Genomic DNA, 20982 nt, shown 5'->3' with positions numbered 1-20982 from the left:
CAATTGTATAGGTCACCCAGTGAATTCAACCAGGTTGCTTTTTTTTTTTAAACATCTAAACTATCTTATAATAAAAGCTGCTAGAAAATCAGTGATCAAGGTGCTAGAATCCTCTGAAAATGTCCTCCTTACTATTTCCTTTTTATATTTCTCATCAGGAAAACTAAAAGAGATGGAAAGCACATCTGGGCATCTTGTGGAATGTGCTCTATGTCAATGTTGACTCTACTTCAAATTGTTGCCAGGTATAGTTTACACACACAGACACACACACACGCACACTCACTACATGGAAATAGTACGTGGAGAGACTCTAACTCAGAAAAGCCCGGGCCGCATGTGGTGTCTGTGGTCTGTGGCTCCAGCCCAGCCTGCCCTGCCTGGCGCACAGCAGGGCATGGGACTCACACGTGTGATGACAACAGGTGGCTGCAACTGGCCTGGGAGCATCATGGGTGCCTCCGCTTGGAAAGAGGACTTTATCCCTATTTTGCACTGTGAGCTCCATGCTTAAGAATGTGAAGCATGTTTGCTTCCCTGTGTGCAAACTCAGAGCTCGAGAGTCAGTTCATATGCAACACCCATTATGGAGAATATACGTTTCTATAGGCTTGTGTCTCCTGGAAGAATGAATCTCTGTGAGCTTTTTAAATTCAAGAACTGTGCTGTTTTTTGCATATGAATGACAATTAAACTGACAGAACAATCCCATAGGTTCAAATCCCAAGCCCTTAACAAGTGTTTAGTAGTGAGTTCTTTGCCCTTGAAGAAAGGGCTGTTTTCATCTAAGATGCGAGAATAAATCATAGACTTCTTTTATCTGTCTTTGCCCTGGACCTTGAGATGTTCAAAGGTAAATTAATTAGTGACAATTACATTTACAGCAATCAGATATGAACATCCATCCAGTGTTGGATGCTGGAGCAAAATCCTTCTCATCCCAATCGTTCAAAGGAGGCTCTGGGTATTTACATCTAAGAGGATGAACACAAAAGTGACTACTAATCAGCAATTTCTTCTCCTTTCTTTCTCGTCGCCTCTCATTTTTCATTCTATTCCAGCGGACTGACTGGTAAGTCAGAGGAGAAAGGTACAGATACATGGAAATGCAGAAAGAACACAGTGTCAATTATCCAAATTTCTGTTACCCCAGATTGATTTGTGTCTCTGACTGACAATTACTCCATCACAAAACCCCTTCCTCCAATGAACCCTCAGTTGTCCAAACGGTCCCATGTTATTAATTTTAGAAACCTGAAGCTACGTTATCCTTCCATGTCACTTTATTACATATATGGGGTGCCTGGTTACAAAGGTCCAGGGTCTCACTCCAGCCTTGGATCCCTGACTGTAAGGAGAGCCCGGCCTAGAGTCGGGTGATGGTGAGGACGGGCCCAGGAATGTTATGTGAACCACAGTGGATGGTGACCGTTTGGGAATTTACAGGGCATGATGTCATGATTAACAATCAAGATCATGTTTAAAGAAACGGACACTGTGTTCAGAAAAAAAGGAATAATCACAAAGAAAAACGTGACGTGTTTTAGCTGCTATATTTTCTGTCATTACCATAGCTCCAGGAGTTCATCTTAAACTTGGCATTAAATACTGCAGAAGTTAAATGACACAATTAATTAACCACTGGGTTCAGTGTGCTTAGGAAACAGTTGAGTGAAGACTTCATTCTAAAAAAATAACTACTGTTTAAATTCCAAAACCAAATAAAAATAAATCGAGGTAAATGGTTAAAATATTTTTAAAATATTTAAACAGCTTCAAAGACAGTTCTTCATTTCATAATTTAAAAAATAATTTTTTCAAGGCAACACACACACAGCTACACACACAGATATATACCCAGAAGCGTGCACACACACACACACACAGATACACATAGACACACACACACACACACACACATACATATGAGGCTGCTCTTATGATTATTCACATACTTTCTTGAAAGAAATTATAAAAGTCAAATCCCAAAAATTCTTTATAGGATTCAGCAGGAACAGCTGGGTTGTTTAAAAAAGTTTAAATCACCACCTTCAAAAGTTTATGCTCAAAATATTTTTTTAATTGTAACTTTCTCATAGGAATAATTTCCCTGCTCCTCTATCTTCTGTTAAAGAAAACAGAAGCCTCACCAACTCCTTACCTCTTTGTTCCCAACCCTTTGCATGGCATCCCCCAGGTGGAAATAGAATCTCCCGTCGTCAGTGCCGGGATGCCCGGATTCTATTCCTTCCTGCAGGAAGGACAGTGTTAGTGTTTACCAAAGAATTAAATATCAGATTTAATTCATTGACTTAGTTAATCTTCATTTACCATACTAAAATCTAAGAACCAGAAAATCCATCTCAATATTAAAGTTTGGCAATTAGGTTACTGGTCAACGTTTACAATGCAAAACCAAAAAGATGGGATAAAGTTAAATTTAAAAATACATTCATCATCCATTAACAGTGGAATAGCCCATACAATTGGTCTGATGCTCTGTGAATTGTCTCTGTGAGAGCAGTCACAGTTCAATATCCCAGAGAATTTCCTTGGCCGGGTTTCTATCACATTTGTTCTGCTCTCCAGATCTGACCATATGTCATCTAGAGGCTTTCTTATCCCTGAACCAGAATGTTTAGTTGCTCATAGAGGTTTGAAATGATAGAGACCCAACTGCAAGTAATGTTTTTTTTTCCCCGCTCAAAACAAATGTGTCTTCACTTTTCAGTGCAATCTTTTACAGAACATACAACAGGAGTAAAGCCAGTTGGGATCTTTGAAACTATAATTGTTATTAAACAACTTCTATTCTAAAACACTTAGCTGATTTCTATCCCCAGCACCCACAGAAGAACTGAAATTTAAGTTTCTGTAAGAACAAGAAGAAGAGAGAAAATACTAAAGCAAGAGAATGAATTTAGGAAAGTAAAAGAAGGACAAAGAGAAGACATATTTAAATGTCTCAGAATCTGCATCTTTGAGGCCTCTTTGCAAGAAGCCCATTATCTTTTACTCGGGAGAAATTTTATTTGCATGAGGTTGGAAAACAGCGGCAAGGAACAGAAGCATCACCCAGGAGAGGAGAGCTGTGGTCCTGGCTCTTGACTGACAGATGCTCACATAAATGTCCCTGCTCATTAGCTAACCAACTCCTCCCTCTGCGTCCTCATCTCTGAGCCAGGACAGTACAATTAGGCCTTTTTTATTATGTCAAAGGAAGTCTAAGAGAAACACTTTAAATCAGAGACACCCACGTGCCCACAGGGTCGTGGGAGGGAACATGAAGGTTGCAGAGGCCCAGTGACAGCCAAGACAGACTGAGCGGTGCACGCCCACCTCAAGGGGACACCACTGCTCAGCTTCTGTGGTCCAGATATCACCTTCCCAGAGAAACGAAAAATCTTCCTTTTTATGCAAAATATTCAGATGCTCAACTAAGAGAATTATGTTGGCTGGATAGAACTTGCAAGCAATCTGCAATCAGTAGGTCACTATTTGGGATCTCTGATTGAAGTCTTGTGAAAGAAAGAGATCACAAAAGTGGATTATAGAAGTGCAACTTAAAGTTCACAGGTATTCAAGCAAATGATAGGGTAGCTACTAGCAAATGTTACTATTTAAATTAAAATTAATGAAAATTAAAATTAAAAAATCAGTTCCTCAGCCACACTAGCCACATTTTAGATGCTCAGTAGTCACTTGTTACCATATTAGAGAGTACAAATAAAGAACATTTCCATTGTGGCAGAAAGTTCTGTTGGACAGCCCTGAGCTAGACCAAATGTGATTCTGGTGAACCGATGAGGATTCAACTATATTTGTGAGAAAAAAAATGACAGCATATTTTAATCTGAGTTTTTCAAGGTATGAGGCTCTTGAGGATTTGGCCTATTCAGTCTGCATTTGTTACCTCACTTTGTATAGGTTACCATGAACCCTGTTCAAAGTAGTTTTGATGTATAATTGAAATGTAAAAGGAACTAATGCACTGGACATATTTTAAAGTATTCGATCAACTAATAACAATTGCAGTTTTAGGACTCTCTTCATAAAAGCTTTTCCAAATAGTCTCTAATCACATAGTTTCCGTCTACATCGGACAGTCTCATTATGCTGAAGGTCCACACTGCCAATGAATGTCATGTTCAGAGGGTGTATATTTTGGTTGCTAAAAAGACAGCAATGCCAGCCAATCAATCTCCAATGCATAGTCAAGAGTGTCTAAATGACTCAAAGGGATTGGAAGAGGAAAAGACAGGATGGGAGGGAGTGACCTTTAGGTAGGGAATGCTCTCCGCCATCTTGTTCTGCGCCTTGAGGATAAAGCCATAATGCACTTTAGCAAAACCGTCATTGGGCGTCACATTCAGAACCTAAACTCAAAGAAAACAAAAAGCTATTGTGATGGACTCTGAATTCAACAAATGACTGTCAAAACACATCTTAATTAACTTTGCTGTACTTGGACTATATTATGATGTTACAGCTTAAAAGGCTATAGAGTTTTGTCTCATTGCAATTCATTTGCCTTAAATGGCCCCATTTCCCCTCAACTCAAAAAGTTTCCACTTCTACACACTAGTTCTCCTAGAATGAAGAAATGAATGACAAGGCAATGACCATGAAACCATTGCTTTAACAACGCAAATCAGCAAAATCTCTATCAATTTTATGACCTCAATTTTTTTCAGTGATAAAGAAAAACAGCTTTACATTATCTATGCTTAAGGTCAACTCTGAATGGTTATTATACATTGCTTCATACACATGCTTCATACATTGCCTTAATTATGAGAAAATTTAGATAAGCATTCAAAACATATCATGATCCATTCATTCAGCATGAATTTCTTGAAAACCCAGACCATTTTAAAGACTGAGGATGAAGTGGTGAGCAAATCCAACATTCTATGATAAAACCTAGGTTAATATTGTTTATTATCTTATGCATTGATTATGAGTAAAGATTAATTATGCAAAATGCCTCTAAATTAAATGAGCAGTGAGAAATCCAAACGGCAACATTCAACTTGTGAAGCTGCTTAGACAAACTAATTTACAGAACAAAAGTGAGAGGTGAAGAAGGTCTGAATTGAATGCGTGTAGAGAAGAGATGAATTCCTGGAGCTTCCCTTCATCCCTGAGTCTGAGGAGGGAAGGGGATTGTGGGATCTTTACATAGAAGGGGCACGTGCGCCAGGCAGGGACCCCATACCCTTGGTGAGTCCACAGTCCACACCGCTGATATTTTAGCATTTTCTGTCTTGTATCTGTGCCTGTCCCTCATCCATTTGCAAACCCAGCCAGTGCTAGACTCAAAATATATTCTGAATCATACCCCTTGTCACTTCCTCCACTGCTGCCAACCTGGTCCAAGTCTTTCATCTCTCCTCTGCCTTCTTCCAGGAGCCTCCTGCACTCCCAGCCCCACTCTCCTGTAACCCATTCTCCACATGGGTCCTGCATGGACTTACTAAGTCCAAAGTCAGACCTCATCCCTCCTCTACGCAAAACCCAGATGGGTTCCTTTCACTGAGAGGAAGACCAAATTCTAGGAACAGCCTCTGAGACCTCCCTTGGGGCTGGGCCTCTTACTCCTCTGGTCTCCTCTGCTACCTTCCCCCACCAGCCAAGGCACCCTGGACTCCCTCCTGTTGCATCCCAAGTCAAAGGCAATCCTGCCCCAGGACTTTTGCACCCACAGTACTCCTTCACCTCCAACCCTCTTCTCCCAGACATCCAGGTGGCCCACTCCCTTACCTTGAGGAAATCCTTGCCCAAAGGACCATCTCAGTGAAGCCTCTGCCCAATCACCTGATATAAAACAGACCCTCCACTCCCATCATTGTCGCTTCCTAACTTCTTTATACTGACTCCTTTTTCTTCGTAGCACTCATCACCATCTGATTTATTTTGCTTTCCCCCACAGAGCTGTAGGCTCTACGGAGATTTTGTCTGTTGCACCCACTGCTGAGCCCCAGTGCCGAGAACAGTGCCCGGCACACGACGGGCCGCGGAGAAATCCGCACTAACTACAGGGCTGGGTGCCCACCGGGCTCGGCCTCGCCACTCCCCGGCGGGACCTCTGAAAGCGCGGACTCTGCTTATTCTGTACCTTCCACAGCCAGATGCTGAGCAAGCCCAGTAAATCCTTCTGGGCCTGAACTGCACTGAGGCCGATCACAGCTCTTCACTCATCATGAAGGGATTATTACAATGACTGCAGCGACACAGGCGGCATTTCTGTTTGCTGTAGACACAGGCATCAGCTCAAGCCATTAGCTGATGTATTAATTTACTAGATATTTTAGAACGCACAGAACTTTTCTAGGCTCTGGACATATCAACATAAATGAGATTTACTCTCTCTCTTCTCAGGGAGCTCTGCGTCAAGGGAGGGAGACAGACTCACAAGCAGACAACAGAACGTGTGGTGAAGTGCAAGCAGAGTGACTGGCACGAGGCTGCAGTGCGTAGAGGACGTCTAGCTTACTCTAGGGTGGGGGTGGCGGGGCAAGTTCAGAAAGGTATTTAAAGATGAATAGGAGTTCACTGGGGAAAAGGAAGATGGAGAACTTTGTAGGGAGGCATTCAAGGCACAGGATAAGTGAGTAAAAAGGAACAGTGGGTCAGAAACAGCAAAGGGAATGAGACTGGAGAAGCGGACAGGAGGCAAACCATGGAAGGCCCTGTTTTGTGTCACGTGCAGATAATCCTCTGGGGAGCGGAAAGATATGACAAGCGCCCTACTTGCATTGTCTCTGAAATGTAATATTTACCGTACAGACGCTCCAGGGCTCGCCTCCAAGCTGCATGGCGAACAGTCACACGTCCCACTCACACGCCTGCCCTTGTGAGGGGAGGGTGGGCTGGATCAGGACCCAGAGTGATGGACAGGGCTGCCCGCCCCCCGCCCCGGCTTCATTCTTTATGCTCACCTACCGTGCTTACTACAGTCTACATGCGTTACATAATGGATGCGCAGGCTGTGTTATCTAGTTGTAATCAACAAACCCTCAGAAAATGGCAAGAGGCTTTATAAGATTTCCAAGAAACCCAAATTGGGATTAATACTAAAATGTTACACAGATTCTCTCTCTCTCTCTCTTCACACACACACACACACACACACACACACACGGCACAGACAGCAACAAACTGGTAGAGCTGGCATTTCCAGTTCCAGGACAAACTCTGTGTGATGTGTTACCAGGACTAAAAAACTCATATAATCATAAATAGTACTGCACATTGATATTACTAAATTACAATATTTTCAGAGTGAACATATTCTTGGCAGTCAAATGAAATTTTAAAAGTCTTCGAAAAATTTCATTTCGTGTTAAAACCCATTTGACAGTGTGTACCTTTTACAACGAACATCACAAATTGGTACAAATACACACAGATATAATATATAAATACGCAAGCGTGCGTATCCCGGGTGTTTGCTTGGACATTTTTGACCGCAAGGGGACACAAGTGAGCACGTCTGAAGACCAAGGCTGTGGTCAGTGGGAGCCGCTAAAGAGCTGAAGCCAAGGGTGGGCTGGTCAGATCTGCACTTTGTGTTGCTGAAGGTCCCAGGAGAGCAAGCCCGCGTTGGGTGGGTCTGCCCTACTTAAGGCAGACAATGAGTTCCTGGGTTAAGAGGGATGAGATTTGAAAGATACTGAGGAGGTAAAAATGATAGAAATTAGTGATTTGGTACCAGACTGTAACTCCATGAGGGCATACTGTGTTTGTTTCCTTAACTACCATTGCCCAAGCTAGTGTGTGTGGGTTTCAATGAATATGCGTTGACTAAGAGAATGGATATGTGTTGAAGAGTGTGGAGGGGGGGGGACAGAATCAGGAAGAGGCTGAACTTTTGACTGCATGTCTCAGGTAACCGGTAGTGTCACTAACGTGGAGGGACGCCCAGGAGAGCCTCCAAAAGACAGGGATGTGGCCAAGGTACCTTCAGTTAGTCTTTGTTGAAACTAAAAGCAGCAAAAACAAAACAAAACAAAACAACAAGAAAGCCAGAAAGGGAATTATCAATGATTTTTAAAAATTTCCTCAAAGATAAAAATCAACATGAAGAAAAAGACAAAATTACACTATCAGTTTCCTGCCAATGATCTTCGACTGGGACATAAGCCTATCAGGATGAACTCTGGTTAAGGAAAGAGAATCTATTAGATACGGCTTATCAACTTAGCACTGGGGGGAGTAAACAAAAGGCAAACCCCACACCTGTCCTCAGGCTACTGATGCTTCTTCAAAAAGAAACCCGCTCGGTTGTCTCATAAGCTGTATTTCAGATTCTCCGCCTCCTGTTACACTCATTCCTGTGAGATTATGATTTCGAATGTATGAATCACAGCAGGTAAGTTTTATTTTTCAAGATGAGGTAAAATGCTTCACATAGCTGAGACTCAGCATCCAGTAAAAAGAACAACTATATTACATTCAAGGCAGGTTTGGAGAAGGTGGAGGACAAATCCACAGTGGCTGAAAGAAGCCAGGGAGCTCTCAGGTCCTGGCCGGACCTCTGACGTGCTTGGCACCGTGTAGACACTTGATCAGGGTATTTTGGGGAGGAAGGAAGAAATTCTATAATTTCACCTTTGTGGCTTGCAACAATGTTAGAGTAATAAGTACGTCTGATACAGTTTGACAATTCGTACATTCACATGTTCCCAGATCACTGAGATAACACGATGAGACAGGGCACTCAGTGTGTTGTCTTAGCTATCAGCAAATACAATGTCCCATATGAACTCGTTTTATGACCTGTAACAGGTTACTTTAGCACGTGGCACAAATTTGCAACACTGGAAGCTCAATCCACTCTGAGCAGAGATTAGAGACGCTATAAACAGTAAAGGTCTTATTCCCGCTCTCTCAGAAAATTTAAAAATTAGGACAAAGGTCAAAAGACAACCGCTCTGAAATTTGATCACGGGACCAACAGCAATAAAGGGAGGAAATCACCATTTGTAGGGGGACCCAGTCCTTAGACTGAGCAGAAAATCACTACACTCCACAGCACTTTGAAAAGAGAAGGAATCATATCACCTCTACCAACTAGCAGCATTTTGTTGCAAAATGCACCAGCTTGAAAACTATTGATCCCAAGGTCTAAATTAGAAAACAGCAAGTAACTGTGTTTATCTTTCTTTTACAGCGATATCAACTTGCTCCAGCTTCAAAGTTCATTTGGCATTTTATTTATTCTGTACCAAATGACATCCCCCCCTGCTTGAAGGAGTCACCGTTTTCTAGACTATATAGTTACTTGTGACTAAGCCGTTGTTGATTAAAGCATCCATTATCAAGGAGACATCTTTTTAAAGGTATCCTTGCTAGAGGATCAAATAGTCAGTGCTCTCTGAAAGGTGAGTAATTTACTCCAGATGCTGGAAAGGCTTATGTTCTGCAGTCCAGTGGTCTCTCTAGCTTGGACGTTCAGTGAAAAAAGTAAAAGATTATATAGTAAAAGTTTATGTGGTTTTAAATTCATGACTTTAAGTTCATAAATTTTTGAGTTCCTCTTCCTATCATAAAGAACTCTTTTAGAAAGGCTGTTTGTGGACGGATAAATATATAAGTTTTTAAAATTTTGCAAATAGAGATAGGTTGAAGGTTTTGATATATCAAGTGTCAGTTAAAATTTAAAATCTTTCGATGAAGGTAAAAAAAGGGATGAAACAGAATTTAGGATATGTCACTATAATAATACTTAAATTCGATTTAATTTAAAATAAAGACAGAGAGAGAGACTGGGCAGACTAAATGTAATTTACAAAGAACATTAGAACTTCATGTTCAAAATTACTTGACGTAGTTAACAGAAAATCGCTGCTTGCTTACCTCTTCATAAACCTTCTTGGCACTGTCATAATCTCCTATCAAGAGGTACCCAACTCCAAGGTCATTCTTTAAAGCAGTATCATCCGGAAATAGTTGAACTAATTTCTGTAGAGTAAGCAGGGAACCTCTCATGTGTCCTGATTTGGTGGAAATAAAAAAAGAAAAGAAATAAAAGCAGATGACGCACACCTTTGTATCAATACAATACTACAAATCATAAGAGACAATTCAACAGAGCCTGAAGACCAGCTTAAATCTGACTCTATCTTCTGATGGTTAAGTACCCATTAGGATCTCATTAAGCAGCTGCAACGGTGTTAATCACTCCCATCAGTAGATACTGAACATAATACAGATCACAAATATTTTAAAGACATCCTTATTTTCTAAATTTGTCAACATTTACCTTTTTATGTCAAATTCCCTCTTAAGAAAGCTTTAGTTACCAATTCCTCGTTTTAAAAATGTTTTACTGGAACATTTTTGGTTTATTACGATTAACTTTAAACTTAGGAATACAGAGCAGGCAAATACAAAGTCTAATAAATTTCAGGGTCCAGCTCCCCGTGTGAAACTTGGAGAGGCACTGAGGTCCTGTGCTGACCCTGCTTCCCATTAACAGGTCCTCATCGCTCCATCTCTCGGTAAGGACCTCGTTCTGGAGCAAAGCAGACATCATCCGGTATTAGGGGGCCCTCTGGTGGCCGACAGGATGCTATGCACACATGAATCATGAAAACCCCAGCTTCAGTTCATTTTTCAGGCCGTCTGATGGAAATTTAAGATTTCAGGGGCCAACTGTCATTACTCCACACCACAGCTAGAAAGACAAAAATGGGACGAGTGTACATGACCAAATTAATTACCTCAAGGGCGTAGGTGACCACCAGCTGAAAATCAGCCAAGATCCAGTAGGACCAGCAGTAAGCTAATGCAGCTGGATGCCCCTCTAACAGAAACACCCTTTGGCTTAAACACCACCAACTTACCCCACCACCTGCTCCCCCCCATTACTGGCCAATCAGGGATGGTTTGCTCAGCCATTCGCTCCTTTGCTAATAAATCTGAATTCTCCACCTCTCTACCCTTCCTCCCCATCCGCCCAACTTAGGCTCAGACTTGTCTTCCGCTTCTGAACTTCCCCTGTTTAACCAGGTGAGAACTGGTCCTTCCGCCGTGCCCTCCCCGTCCTCTCCGCTTTGCACCACCAGCAACTTCACCGCCACCTTTGTGCACAAGTCCCTCAGCGCCTCCTCTGCGAACTGGCCTGATTCTCACTGGGAGTTAAGATGACATTCAAATACTGAAGGACTGTTTTGAAGAAAGGGTTGTCTTTCCCCAGGCCTGGAAATAGGCAAGTGAGGCACCTGGTGCCAAGTTTAAGAGGGCACCAAACATCCAGTGATCAAGGGGGTGATATTTTATGCATTCTTTTTAAAGATCAAAATTAATATACAAAATTCACAGTGCTAAACAGAGCCACATCAGAGCCCGAGGAAAGAGGACGACCCCGTCACACTGACTTTGCGCCCAAGGCGAGTGCCTCCATCCTGCGTGTGTGCTTGCTGTATGCTTTTCTTGCCCTGGACTGGCCTTTATGAATATAAGTCTAATGGATCATTTCTTCTCGTTTCTAATCATCATGTGGGTTCTACTCCTAGCACAGATTTCAGTCATCTACCAAAGGGACACACTGCCTTTAACTCCAACCCTCAGAAGGGTTGATATGAGGCTCAGTTGAATATGACTTTTATGAGCCTTTCCTGGTGACATCAAGATAATTGGTCTATGTAACTCACCCAGCCAGCAGAGAGCCCACCTTAGCAGTTATACAGGGCTTCGATCCCTTCGTCCTGGCTTACCAATGGCATTTTGGGTGAGAAAGAATCAGTCACTGGCCTGGTTATAATGAAGTTAGGATACGGTTAGTCCTACCTGCCTTTGGCACTGGGAACCCGAGTCAGTAAGAGAAGGTGCTTTGTGCTGACCTTTTCAAAGCATTAGTCATTAAATTATTTTTTCTATCATCTTCTTTAGTAGAGAGCAAAAAACTCACAGGTAAAATTTTTAGAGGGCTTAGAACTGCTAACATTCCTCTATAAAAATTGTTCCGCTGATGGTTTCGGCCTCCATGAATCAGTTGGTGATAGTTAAAAGAGAAAAGAACTCAGCACGGCAGGAAGTTTTTGATTCCAGACCTACTCCTTCATCCGCTATGACTCCTTACGCAAATACCCCAACCTCTCCGAATTCCATTTGCTTCATCTGTAAAGTGTGTGTGGGGTGGGAAGGCAGCAAATATACCGTCTGCATCTCTGTAATTATGAAGGTTAGGATTACTATTTCAGTCTGACCCAATCAGATAAATTGCCTGAAATTAGTGATAAAACTCAGGTTTCCTTCCATGTAACTGAACTCTTCCAAAAGCACGCACAGCTTCTCAACCTGAAAGCACACCATTCGCTACTGATTGGTTCTTATTTCATCTTACCGAGAAATTGTTGTCTGTCTGACCGCCGCTTCAGGCTCAGCTTCACCAGGTCTGCGGGGACGTCGGGCAGGCTGGCCACCTCCTCGTAGGTCTCGATGGCCCGGCGCAGAATCTCGTTGCTCCTTCTCTTCTCAGCCAGATCATCTTCACACTGGAGGAAGTTCCCACACGGGATAAATGTCCCAGGACACGCTATATTTGCAATTACCCCAAATATTTATCAAAAGGTGACTTTGGGACATACTTTAAAGTCAATTCAAGACAAATTAAAATTTTCTTTCTATCAGGGATAAAAAATAAAGGAAAGCAACATGATGTGCTATTTTAAAAATATGAAGAAAAGTTAGCTACCAAGCTACAGATGAGAGAGAAGATCATAAAGGCAGGACTGTTACATGCTTGGGCTGATGGAAATGATACAGTTGTTGTCTGCTGACCCCGATCTGTACTGTACCACGGATAAGAGGAACTTCTTTGCATTCATCTTTCACAAATTTAATTAACACAAATTTAATTAGTATGGTTTTCAGGAGGAGATAGGAAGAATTTGAGCATCTGGATTTTGAGTGGTTGCCACCTCTAGTTCAGAGCAAAGCATACTTGTTTTATCTCTAGATGTGTTAGTTTCCGTGTGAGTGTCATACACAAGTGACTGCACTGTCCCCTCCAAAAAGGTGTTGTCGGCTTCTCCTGGGTCTGGAAAATTTCTGCAGCTCTGCATCTGTTGTTTTCCAGCAGGGCTGACAGCTGACTCCTCTGTTAGTCAAACCAAAAACCCGAAGTTGCCCTTGAGTCCCCTCTCTCTCTGACTCTTACATCTAATCCATCATCAAGTCCTCTCACCTCTGCCCTTGTCCACTTCTCCTCTCTATGACCAGGACCGCAGTCCAAGCCAGCGCATCTCAAGGACACCTGCCACACTCTCCTATTCTCCTTGTTTCCACTTTTGCTGCCATAATCCATTCTCCATCCAGTAACCAAAGCAATTTTTACTTAAAAAGCAGCCAGGCGGGCAGGCCCATGCACAAACCCCCCTAGGGCTTCCCAGTGCTCAGAGAATGCAACCTGTGAGGCCCTGGCCCCACCTGTCCCTCATCACCCTCCCTCGGCACGCCCCTCCCCTGTCCCCCAGCGGATCAAGCCAAGGCTGTGTCCCTGCACCACGACCTTTGCCTCTGCTGTTCCCTCTGCCTGAACAGCTCCTTCCTCGACCTTGTCACGTCTCAGCCACTTGTCACCTCCCTAGGGAGGCCTCATCTCAAGTGTTGTCTGCCATGTCACTCTGGATCACATCGCCTGCAGCCAAAAGAGCTTAATAATATGTTCTTTATTCCATGACTTTTTTCTTTGTGGCATATGGCATCATGCAAAATGTTCTATTTACTTTTAACACTTCTAATATTCTTTAAGTATATATTTATTTATAAAGACTCAGGGTTTTGCTCAAATGTCCCCTCCTCAGTAAGATCTTTTCCTGCTATGCCATCCAACATTTCAACCCCCTCACACATCCAGTGGCCGTGTTTGTCTTTATTTTTGTCTCCTGACAAAGTACCCAGTAGCAAGCAATAGATTTTACTTCTGTGTCTCATGCAGTGTCTTCCCCATTACAATGAAAACTCCACGTGTTCTGCTGATGGCTGCATCTGCAGTGCCTAGAACAGAGCCTTCATAGAGTGGGCTTCCACTAACAAGTTTTTGAGCATGGAACTTTTAAAATATCTCCCACTGGAGGCATATTTCCAGAGGAAACTCTAATTTGAAAAGATACACACACCCCAATGTTCACAGCAGCACTATTTACAGAGCCAAGATATGGAAGCAACCTAAATGTCCATTGACAGATGATTGGATAAAGAAGATGAGAAATTATATATATATATATATATATATATAATGGAATATTACTCAGTCATAAAAAAGAATGAAATAATGCCATTTGCAGCAATATGGATGGACACAGAGATTACTGTACTAAGTGAAGTAAGACAAGTATCATCTCACTTATATGCAGAATCTAAAAATAAATGACACAAATGAACTTATTTATAAAACAGAAACAGACTTACAAACATAGAACACAAACTTATGGTTACCAAAGGGGGAAGGGTGGAGAAGGAATAAACTAGGAGTTTGGGATTAGCAGATACAAACTACCATATATACAACAGATAAACAAGGTCCTACTTAGCGTTGGGAACTACATTCAACTTCTTGTAATAACCTATAACGGAAAAGAATATGAAAAAGAATACGTGTGTGTGTGTTACTGAATAAGTATGCTGTACACCAGAAACTAACACAACATTGTAAATCAACTCTACTTCAATTAAAAAAGTATCTCCCATTGGAATATAAGATCCACCAGGACAGAGACCGTGAGGGTGTTTTTTATGATAATCCCAGGGCCTAAAATAGTGTGTGACCCACAGAGGGTTTCTGAGGATATAGATGGATGTGTCAAAACTTCCTGAACTGAGGGCCTGGAAGATGGAGAAAGTCTGATACGGAAGGAGCAGGTGGGGGTGGGAGACGGGGATAAGGTAGGTGGTAAGAAATGTCGGCTGACAGAAGCTACCCAGGGGCCAAAGTACATTTCACTCTATTTTAAAAGTCTTCCCCAAGCACAGTTTGCAACCTCCAGTGATAAAATGAGGTTCTTAAAGCTCTGAGAAGCCTGAAGTGAACACTATGTGGTGGCTCTAAATGGAATAAACATGAAAGTGATGGGAAATCAGTGACAAAAGTGTTATTCATTCTCTTCTTCTCAAATCCACAGAGAATCCATATGGAGGGTGAGCAAAAAAATGGCACCTAATTCATCAGTACACAATAGCAGTAATTAATTGTCTTATTCAAAACAGTATTTCTTGCTTGAATTTATGCATATGCATGAGAAACTGACTCTGTATGCAAGTTAGAAGGGAAAACAAAAATGCAAATACTGGGTGGAGAAAATCCAATTACACAGAACACAAGGACATCAAAACAGTGTCTTAGCAGCCTGGTTTCAACATACCTGTGCCTTCCCATATCGCGCCCCTGGACTCTGAGGGTACCTGCGAACAAGTTCTTCAAATGCATTCAGCGCTTCCTCAATTTTTTCCTGTTCGGAAAAGGCAATTAACAATAAAAACCATAAATTCAAATGCATAATGTTGTTCAATACAGTTATTTAATATTCACCAAGTAATTTTGTCAAAATTCCCTGGACTCCATTCTGAGTATAAGATAATTTTTATCTTAAGATTTTAAATAATTAACTGTATAATGGCAAACAAAACTAGAAATGAATATAAATACACTTCATTTTTTTAAAAGACAGATGCCTGGCAAATGACGTAATATGAGTCTTTGTTAAAGAAATTGTGTTTTCGCTCTATAAGTACAGTTGCTACATGCATTCTTAAATATATATATATATATTTATATACATGTAGGATTTAACTTGGGGGGGATGTTGCTGGCAGTTAGTGTTTTGAGGTCTGAGATGAGAAATCTGAAGCATCTGTTAAAACGGTGAAAAATGAGCACTGAGGATGAGAGGACCACTTGCTTACAGAACCTGTCACTTGCTGGACATCAGGGTTGATTTGGCTCAGCTGGTTGCTGGAGCGCCACACTGCCTGTGTCATGTGACCCCTCCCAAAGCCCAAGCACCTCTGAGAGGTCTCTGGTCACCACTGCAAGAAAGGAAACGAAGGATGTGCAAAGGTAAACCCGGTGGGTCTCGGCATGGCGGTGGGGAACTCTCTCCCCACCTTTGTCCATCCAGGGCCATTCCACAGGGCGAAACAAATGTCTCCTGGCTTCTAATGGATGTTAGGACACTGGAGCCATCAGACAGAGACAGATTTTCTGAGTTGAACCTTACCAGCTGCCCATAAATTGGTAAATCCATAAATTCCACCTGCAAATGCAAGCTCATCGTCCATAGGCTTATCTGCCATTTGAAGCTCTTTGGTGAGGTGTCTTTAAAGGTCTTTGGCCCATTTTTTAAATTGGGTTGTTTGTTTTCTTATTGTTGAATTTTAAGAGCTGTTTGTATATTTTGGATAACAGTTTGAAAAACCACTACTTCATTTCTTCCACAAATGGTTTCAAGAGATAAAGAATTCATGTTAAATATCTTTTTCTTTGTAACTTTCTTTTCACTACCCTGTATTAGTTTCCTGTGGCTGCTGGATAATTCACACACTTGGTGGCTTAAAACAACAGAAATTTATTTCCTCCCAGTTCTGGAGAACAGAAGTCCAAAACCAGTTTCGATGGAGCTGGAATCAAGACATCGACAGGACCATTCTTCCTCCAGAGGTTCTAGGGGAGAATCTGGTCCTGTCTTCACATTACTTTCTCCTCTCTGTGTGTACCTTCTCCTATTTTGTCTGTATGAAATTTCCCTCTGCCTCTCTCTTATATGGAAACATGTGACTGAATTTAGAACCCAACGGGCTAACCCAGGATAATCGGCCCCACCTTAAGATCCTTAACTTAATCATGCCTGCAAAAAATCTTTCTCCAAATACAGTAATATTTACAGGTTCCAGGGACTGGGACATGGATGTCTTTTGGGGGATTATTTTCAGCCTACTACATGTCTTATGCAACTTAAATTGCAAATGTTGAAGCTATTTTTGTGAAAATCATGCTGAATGCACCATTTCCAGATTTTAAATGTAGAAACAACAATATTCATAACAAAGTTGCTACAGTATTTTGTCCCAGCTTACCACTCCTTTAATTGGCCATTAAGCTTATAAAAATAATGGAATATTTCGGCTCTGTCCTAGGCGTCCTCTGGATCCCTTAACACAGAGGCTACGTGCTCTTCCTAAGGGACCATCAGCCCAGCTCTCACCTGGTAAAGTAAATATGTTTGCTTTTATTCTGAAAGAATTTCCCTTCCCCAGCTTCTTACACAGAATACAGCTCCTGACACCATCATACAATTTTTATTAAAACATTTCAGCTATAAGATAGAATGCTTGTGAAGAATGGCCTGCAAGTCACCCGTTTTTTAACACAGCTCATCTTTTACCCTAGGACCAAGACAGTTCACTGGAGAGACATGTGCTTTGGCTCCCCCTGTTTTGGCATGAGGCCAGTGGGCTGCGTTGAAGGACATTAAGACTCACTCCCGCAGGGACAATGCAGAATCCACTGGTGTGACGTTAGGGAGGGGCCTGTGTCATCCATCAGCGTCCCCTTTATGAAGACCAACAGCAGAACGCTTCTTTCTGGACCTGGTGCAGAACAGCTATTCTGGGGAACACAATTCATCTTAGAGTGTGATGTTACGCCCCTTGTTCTGACTACAGTTTACTGTATCCCAGCCCTATTCAGAGCCTGTGGTGTGAACTTGCGTGTGTCAACCTTACTGCGGCTTGATTACGTTTCCCCCTCTTTCTCTTTTCCCCCCACGTACATACAATAATGATAAGTGATTCCAACAAGTGATGCCAAATATCTCGGTATATCATTTCAAATCCCTTTTCTAGAGTGTAAGGAGGAGTTTTAAACAATAAGTATTATCGTTAAAAAATAGATGATGGAAACATAGCTCTACATTTTTGGAGGAAAAATAAAGTGACCTCATACTTCCACGGTGCAGAGCATCTGAAGCTAGGATGTGACCCGAGATGGGCCTCCTCTGACCAGGGCGTGCTTAGGACCACAGCTCTTCCAGTGTAGTGGGTGGTGGCATTATTTGAAAATACCGGCTATGAAGACAACCCTAAAAAACTTAATTATGCTGACGGTTCAGTCAATAACATGGCTCCCTGTGGTTTCAGAAGCTAGAATGGCCTCTGTGGCCCCTTCCTTCCTCCTTTGTTTACTCTGCTACCAATGTTACCAAATCCACGGTGCTCCTTGAGAAAAGCATCATCACTTCTCCAAACAAGCAGGAACTGGAGAAGACTCCATGCGTTGTTCCAGCACTTTTATGTTTCAATGACTTATTTACCCTTTGATAACTGAGCCCTTCTTTACCATTCATTATAATTAGGGCTTTGGGATTAGCAGATACAAACTACTATACATAAAACAGATAAACCAGGTCCTACAGTAGAGCACAGGGAACTACATTCAATACCTTGTAACAACTTATGATGAAAAAGAATATGAAAAAGATATACACATATATAACTAAATCACGATGCTGTACACTGGAAATTAACCCAACACTGTAAATCAACTATACTTCAATTTAAAAAATTACATAAACATCCTTCTCAAAAGCTGTTAGTTTGTTCTTTATCCCCAAAGTCACCTGTGAAATAGGCACCCCACATTTTTGTCAATGGGGTGTAGCACAGGGACAGTGGAGAATGCCCCACAAGGTGACAGAAGAAGATGCCTGCTCCACTTCTATTAAGAAATGTAAATTTTCAACAGATAGAAGATGGCTCCATTTTATAAAGTTAAACAAGACAGATACAGAAATCTTTTGATGTTAATTTAGTGAATAGCGACTTTGCTACAATATTCTTTGAAGTCACTGCATTTGTATCGGCTGCTTTAGAGGGTAAGCCAGGCCTTGGTCTGGGAACCTTGCCTAACGCCAGTTACAGACGTCTCCATGCTTGTCGGGACATTGCCAACAAATGTGTGGGAAGCACATTCTTGTGCTTTGGTGCCTAACTTGGGTATTTTTATTGTTGTTGCTTATTGATGAGTTTCCTTTTTCCTTTTTTTTTTTTTGCAGCCAATGTCTACTGCTTAATAACCACATTACAGGAAAACTAATGAATATTACACTGAGTATAAATTCAAGTAAAGAGTAGAGAAAGAAATTTTCATAAACAAGTGCGGGCAGACCATGGTGATCTCGCGGGCTTGGTTCCAGACCATCACAAAAAGCGAATACTTGATAAAGCGAGTCACCTGAACGTTTTGGTTTCCAGTGCATAGAAAAGTTAGGTTTACACATACTGCAGTCTATAAAGGCTGCAGCAGCTTTATGTCTAAAAAACACAATGCACGCACCTTAACTAAAAATACTTCAGGGTGGGAAGGGATAAATTAGGAATTCAAGATTTGCCGATACTAACTACTATATATAAAATACAAACAAGTTTACACTGTATAGCACAGGGAACTATATTCAATATCTTGTAGTAACCTATAATGAAACAGAATATGAAAAGGAACATATGTATATACATGTGTGACTGAAACATTGTGCTGTACACCAGAAATTGACACAACACTGTAAAATAACTATACTTTAACAAAAAATACTTTACTGCTAAAAAATGCTAATCATCATCTGAGCCTTCAGTGAGTCATAATCTTTTTGCTGGTGAAAGGTTTGAAATATCGTGAGAATTATCAAAATGTGACACAGAGACACAAAGTGAGCAAATGCTGTTAGAATAATGGTGCCAAGAGACTTGTCTGATACAAGGCTGCCACAAACTTTCAATTCGTGAAAAACATGATATCCACAGTAAAGTGGAGCACAGTACAATGAGGTGTGCCTGTAGGTGATGGAGTGAAGATGTTATTAAATATATTATAATAAATATTTGGCCCAATGATTAGATGAACACGACCGAATTAAGAGAACAGATAACTTCAATCTAGTGTTAATTCACTATCCTCAAAAACTGTAACATTCACAAACAAATGTAAACAATATTTCAAATTAACTGACGACGAAGCAAGACATAAAACAAGCACCCAGGAAACTGGAGGTGCATGAGGTTAACTCCAAGTGAGAAGAATTTTAAAACTAACATCATTTCACTTCACAGCAACTACCGTTAAGCGTATTGGACTAACCAAATTTTTTTCATTTTGCATCGAGATACTTTAAAATCACAACCCCTACTTATATGGTACGCGACAGAACTAATGCTTTTCGTTTTTAAAATCTCATTTGATCTTTACAAAAACCAAGTAGGGAGTACAAAGAGTAGCTATGATTCTCATTTCTTAAAATAAGGAAACAGAGGCTCAGAATGACCAAGTGATCTGCCCAAAGCCAAACAGCTAGACTGAGATGGAAGCGGGCAGGCTCCCAGGTCGGCTGGACTCCAGGTAAAGTTCTATTTCTGTTTGACCATTTCAGCTGCAGTTTTTCTTTTCATTTGATTCAATCCACAGAGAATGCTGATGCGCCTCCATTTAAAGGTTCTCTTACAGCGTTTTTTAGAAACAAATCAAGAGTAAAGCCTGAGTTTATTTAATGATGAAACCACGGCACATTTCTGTGAGAAACAGAACATCAACCTACCCTTTTACGGAGTTTTTCTGCAGCATCGAGTTCAGCTTTAATAGTCTTATCAAATTTATTCAATAGTTTAGGCTTCTTTTTCTTAGCTGAAAGAAAAAAGGGGATTTTAAATTTTTATTTCACTTCTTCATTTGTAAACAGTTATTAAGAATAGTGATTTACAAAAGTAGGAAGAAACCTAGCATTGGTCCTGAGCCCATAACGGCAGGAGCAAACGCATTCCTGGTTCACCCCCCCCCCCCACGGCTCACCCCCCCCACAGTGAGACCCAGTCAGTTACTGGCAAGGCCCAGGGGGATGGCCTGAACCCTTGCTCATGTGCTCAAAGGTGTTCTTGGGAGACTGGGTGATACTGGCGTCCTGAAACTCTCAGGATCGTGTCCTAATTTCT

The 20982-nt window shown here is 41.4% G+C and overlaps 1 protein-coding gene across 8 annotated transcripts in view; it reads right to left on the bottom strand.

Annotated features, from left to right (window-relative positions):
* ASPH (aspartate beta-hydroxylase) overlaps window positions 1-20982 on the bottom strand; it is a 173337-nt gene that overhangs the window by 33549 nt on the left and 118806 nt on the right. For all 8 annotated transcript variants that reach the window (XM_072951912.1, XM_072951911.1, XM_031692173.2 and 5 more), the window contains exons 15-20: window positions 20592-20677; window positions 15372-15458; window positions 12353-12503; window positions 9862-9998; window positions 4278-4376; window positions 2162-2251 (exon numbers count right to left, since the gene is read on the bottom strand). In XM_072951912.1, the coding sequence (XP_072808013.1) occupies window positions 2162-2251; window positions 4278-4376; window positions 9862-9998; window positions 12353-12503; window positions 15372-15458; window positions 20592-20677 (650 nt within the window). The remainder of the gene's footprint in view (window positions 1-2161; window positions 2252-4277; window positions 4377-9861; window positions 9999-12352; window positions 12504-15371; window positions 15459-20591; window positions 20678-20982) is intronic.

The sequence above is a fragment of the Vicugna pacos genome, chromosome 29 (genome assembly GCF_048564905.1).
Source record: "Vicugna pacos chromosome 29, VicPac4, whole genome shotgun sequence".
NCBI classification, from domain to species: Eukaryota; Metazoa; Chordata; class Mammalia; order Artiodactyla; family Camelidae; genus Vicugna; species Vicugna pacos.
The sequence above is the reverse complement of the archived record's forward strand: the minus strand, read 5'-3'. Positions and strand labels throughout refer to the sequence as shown.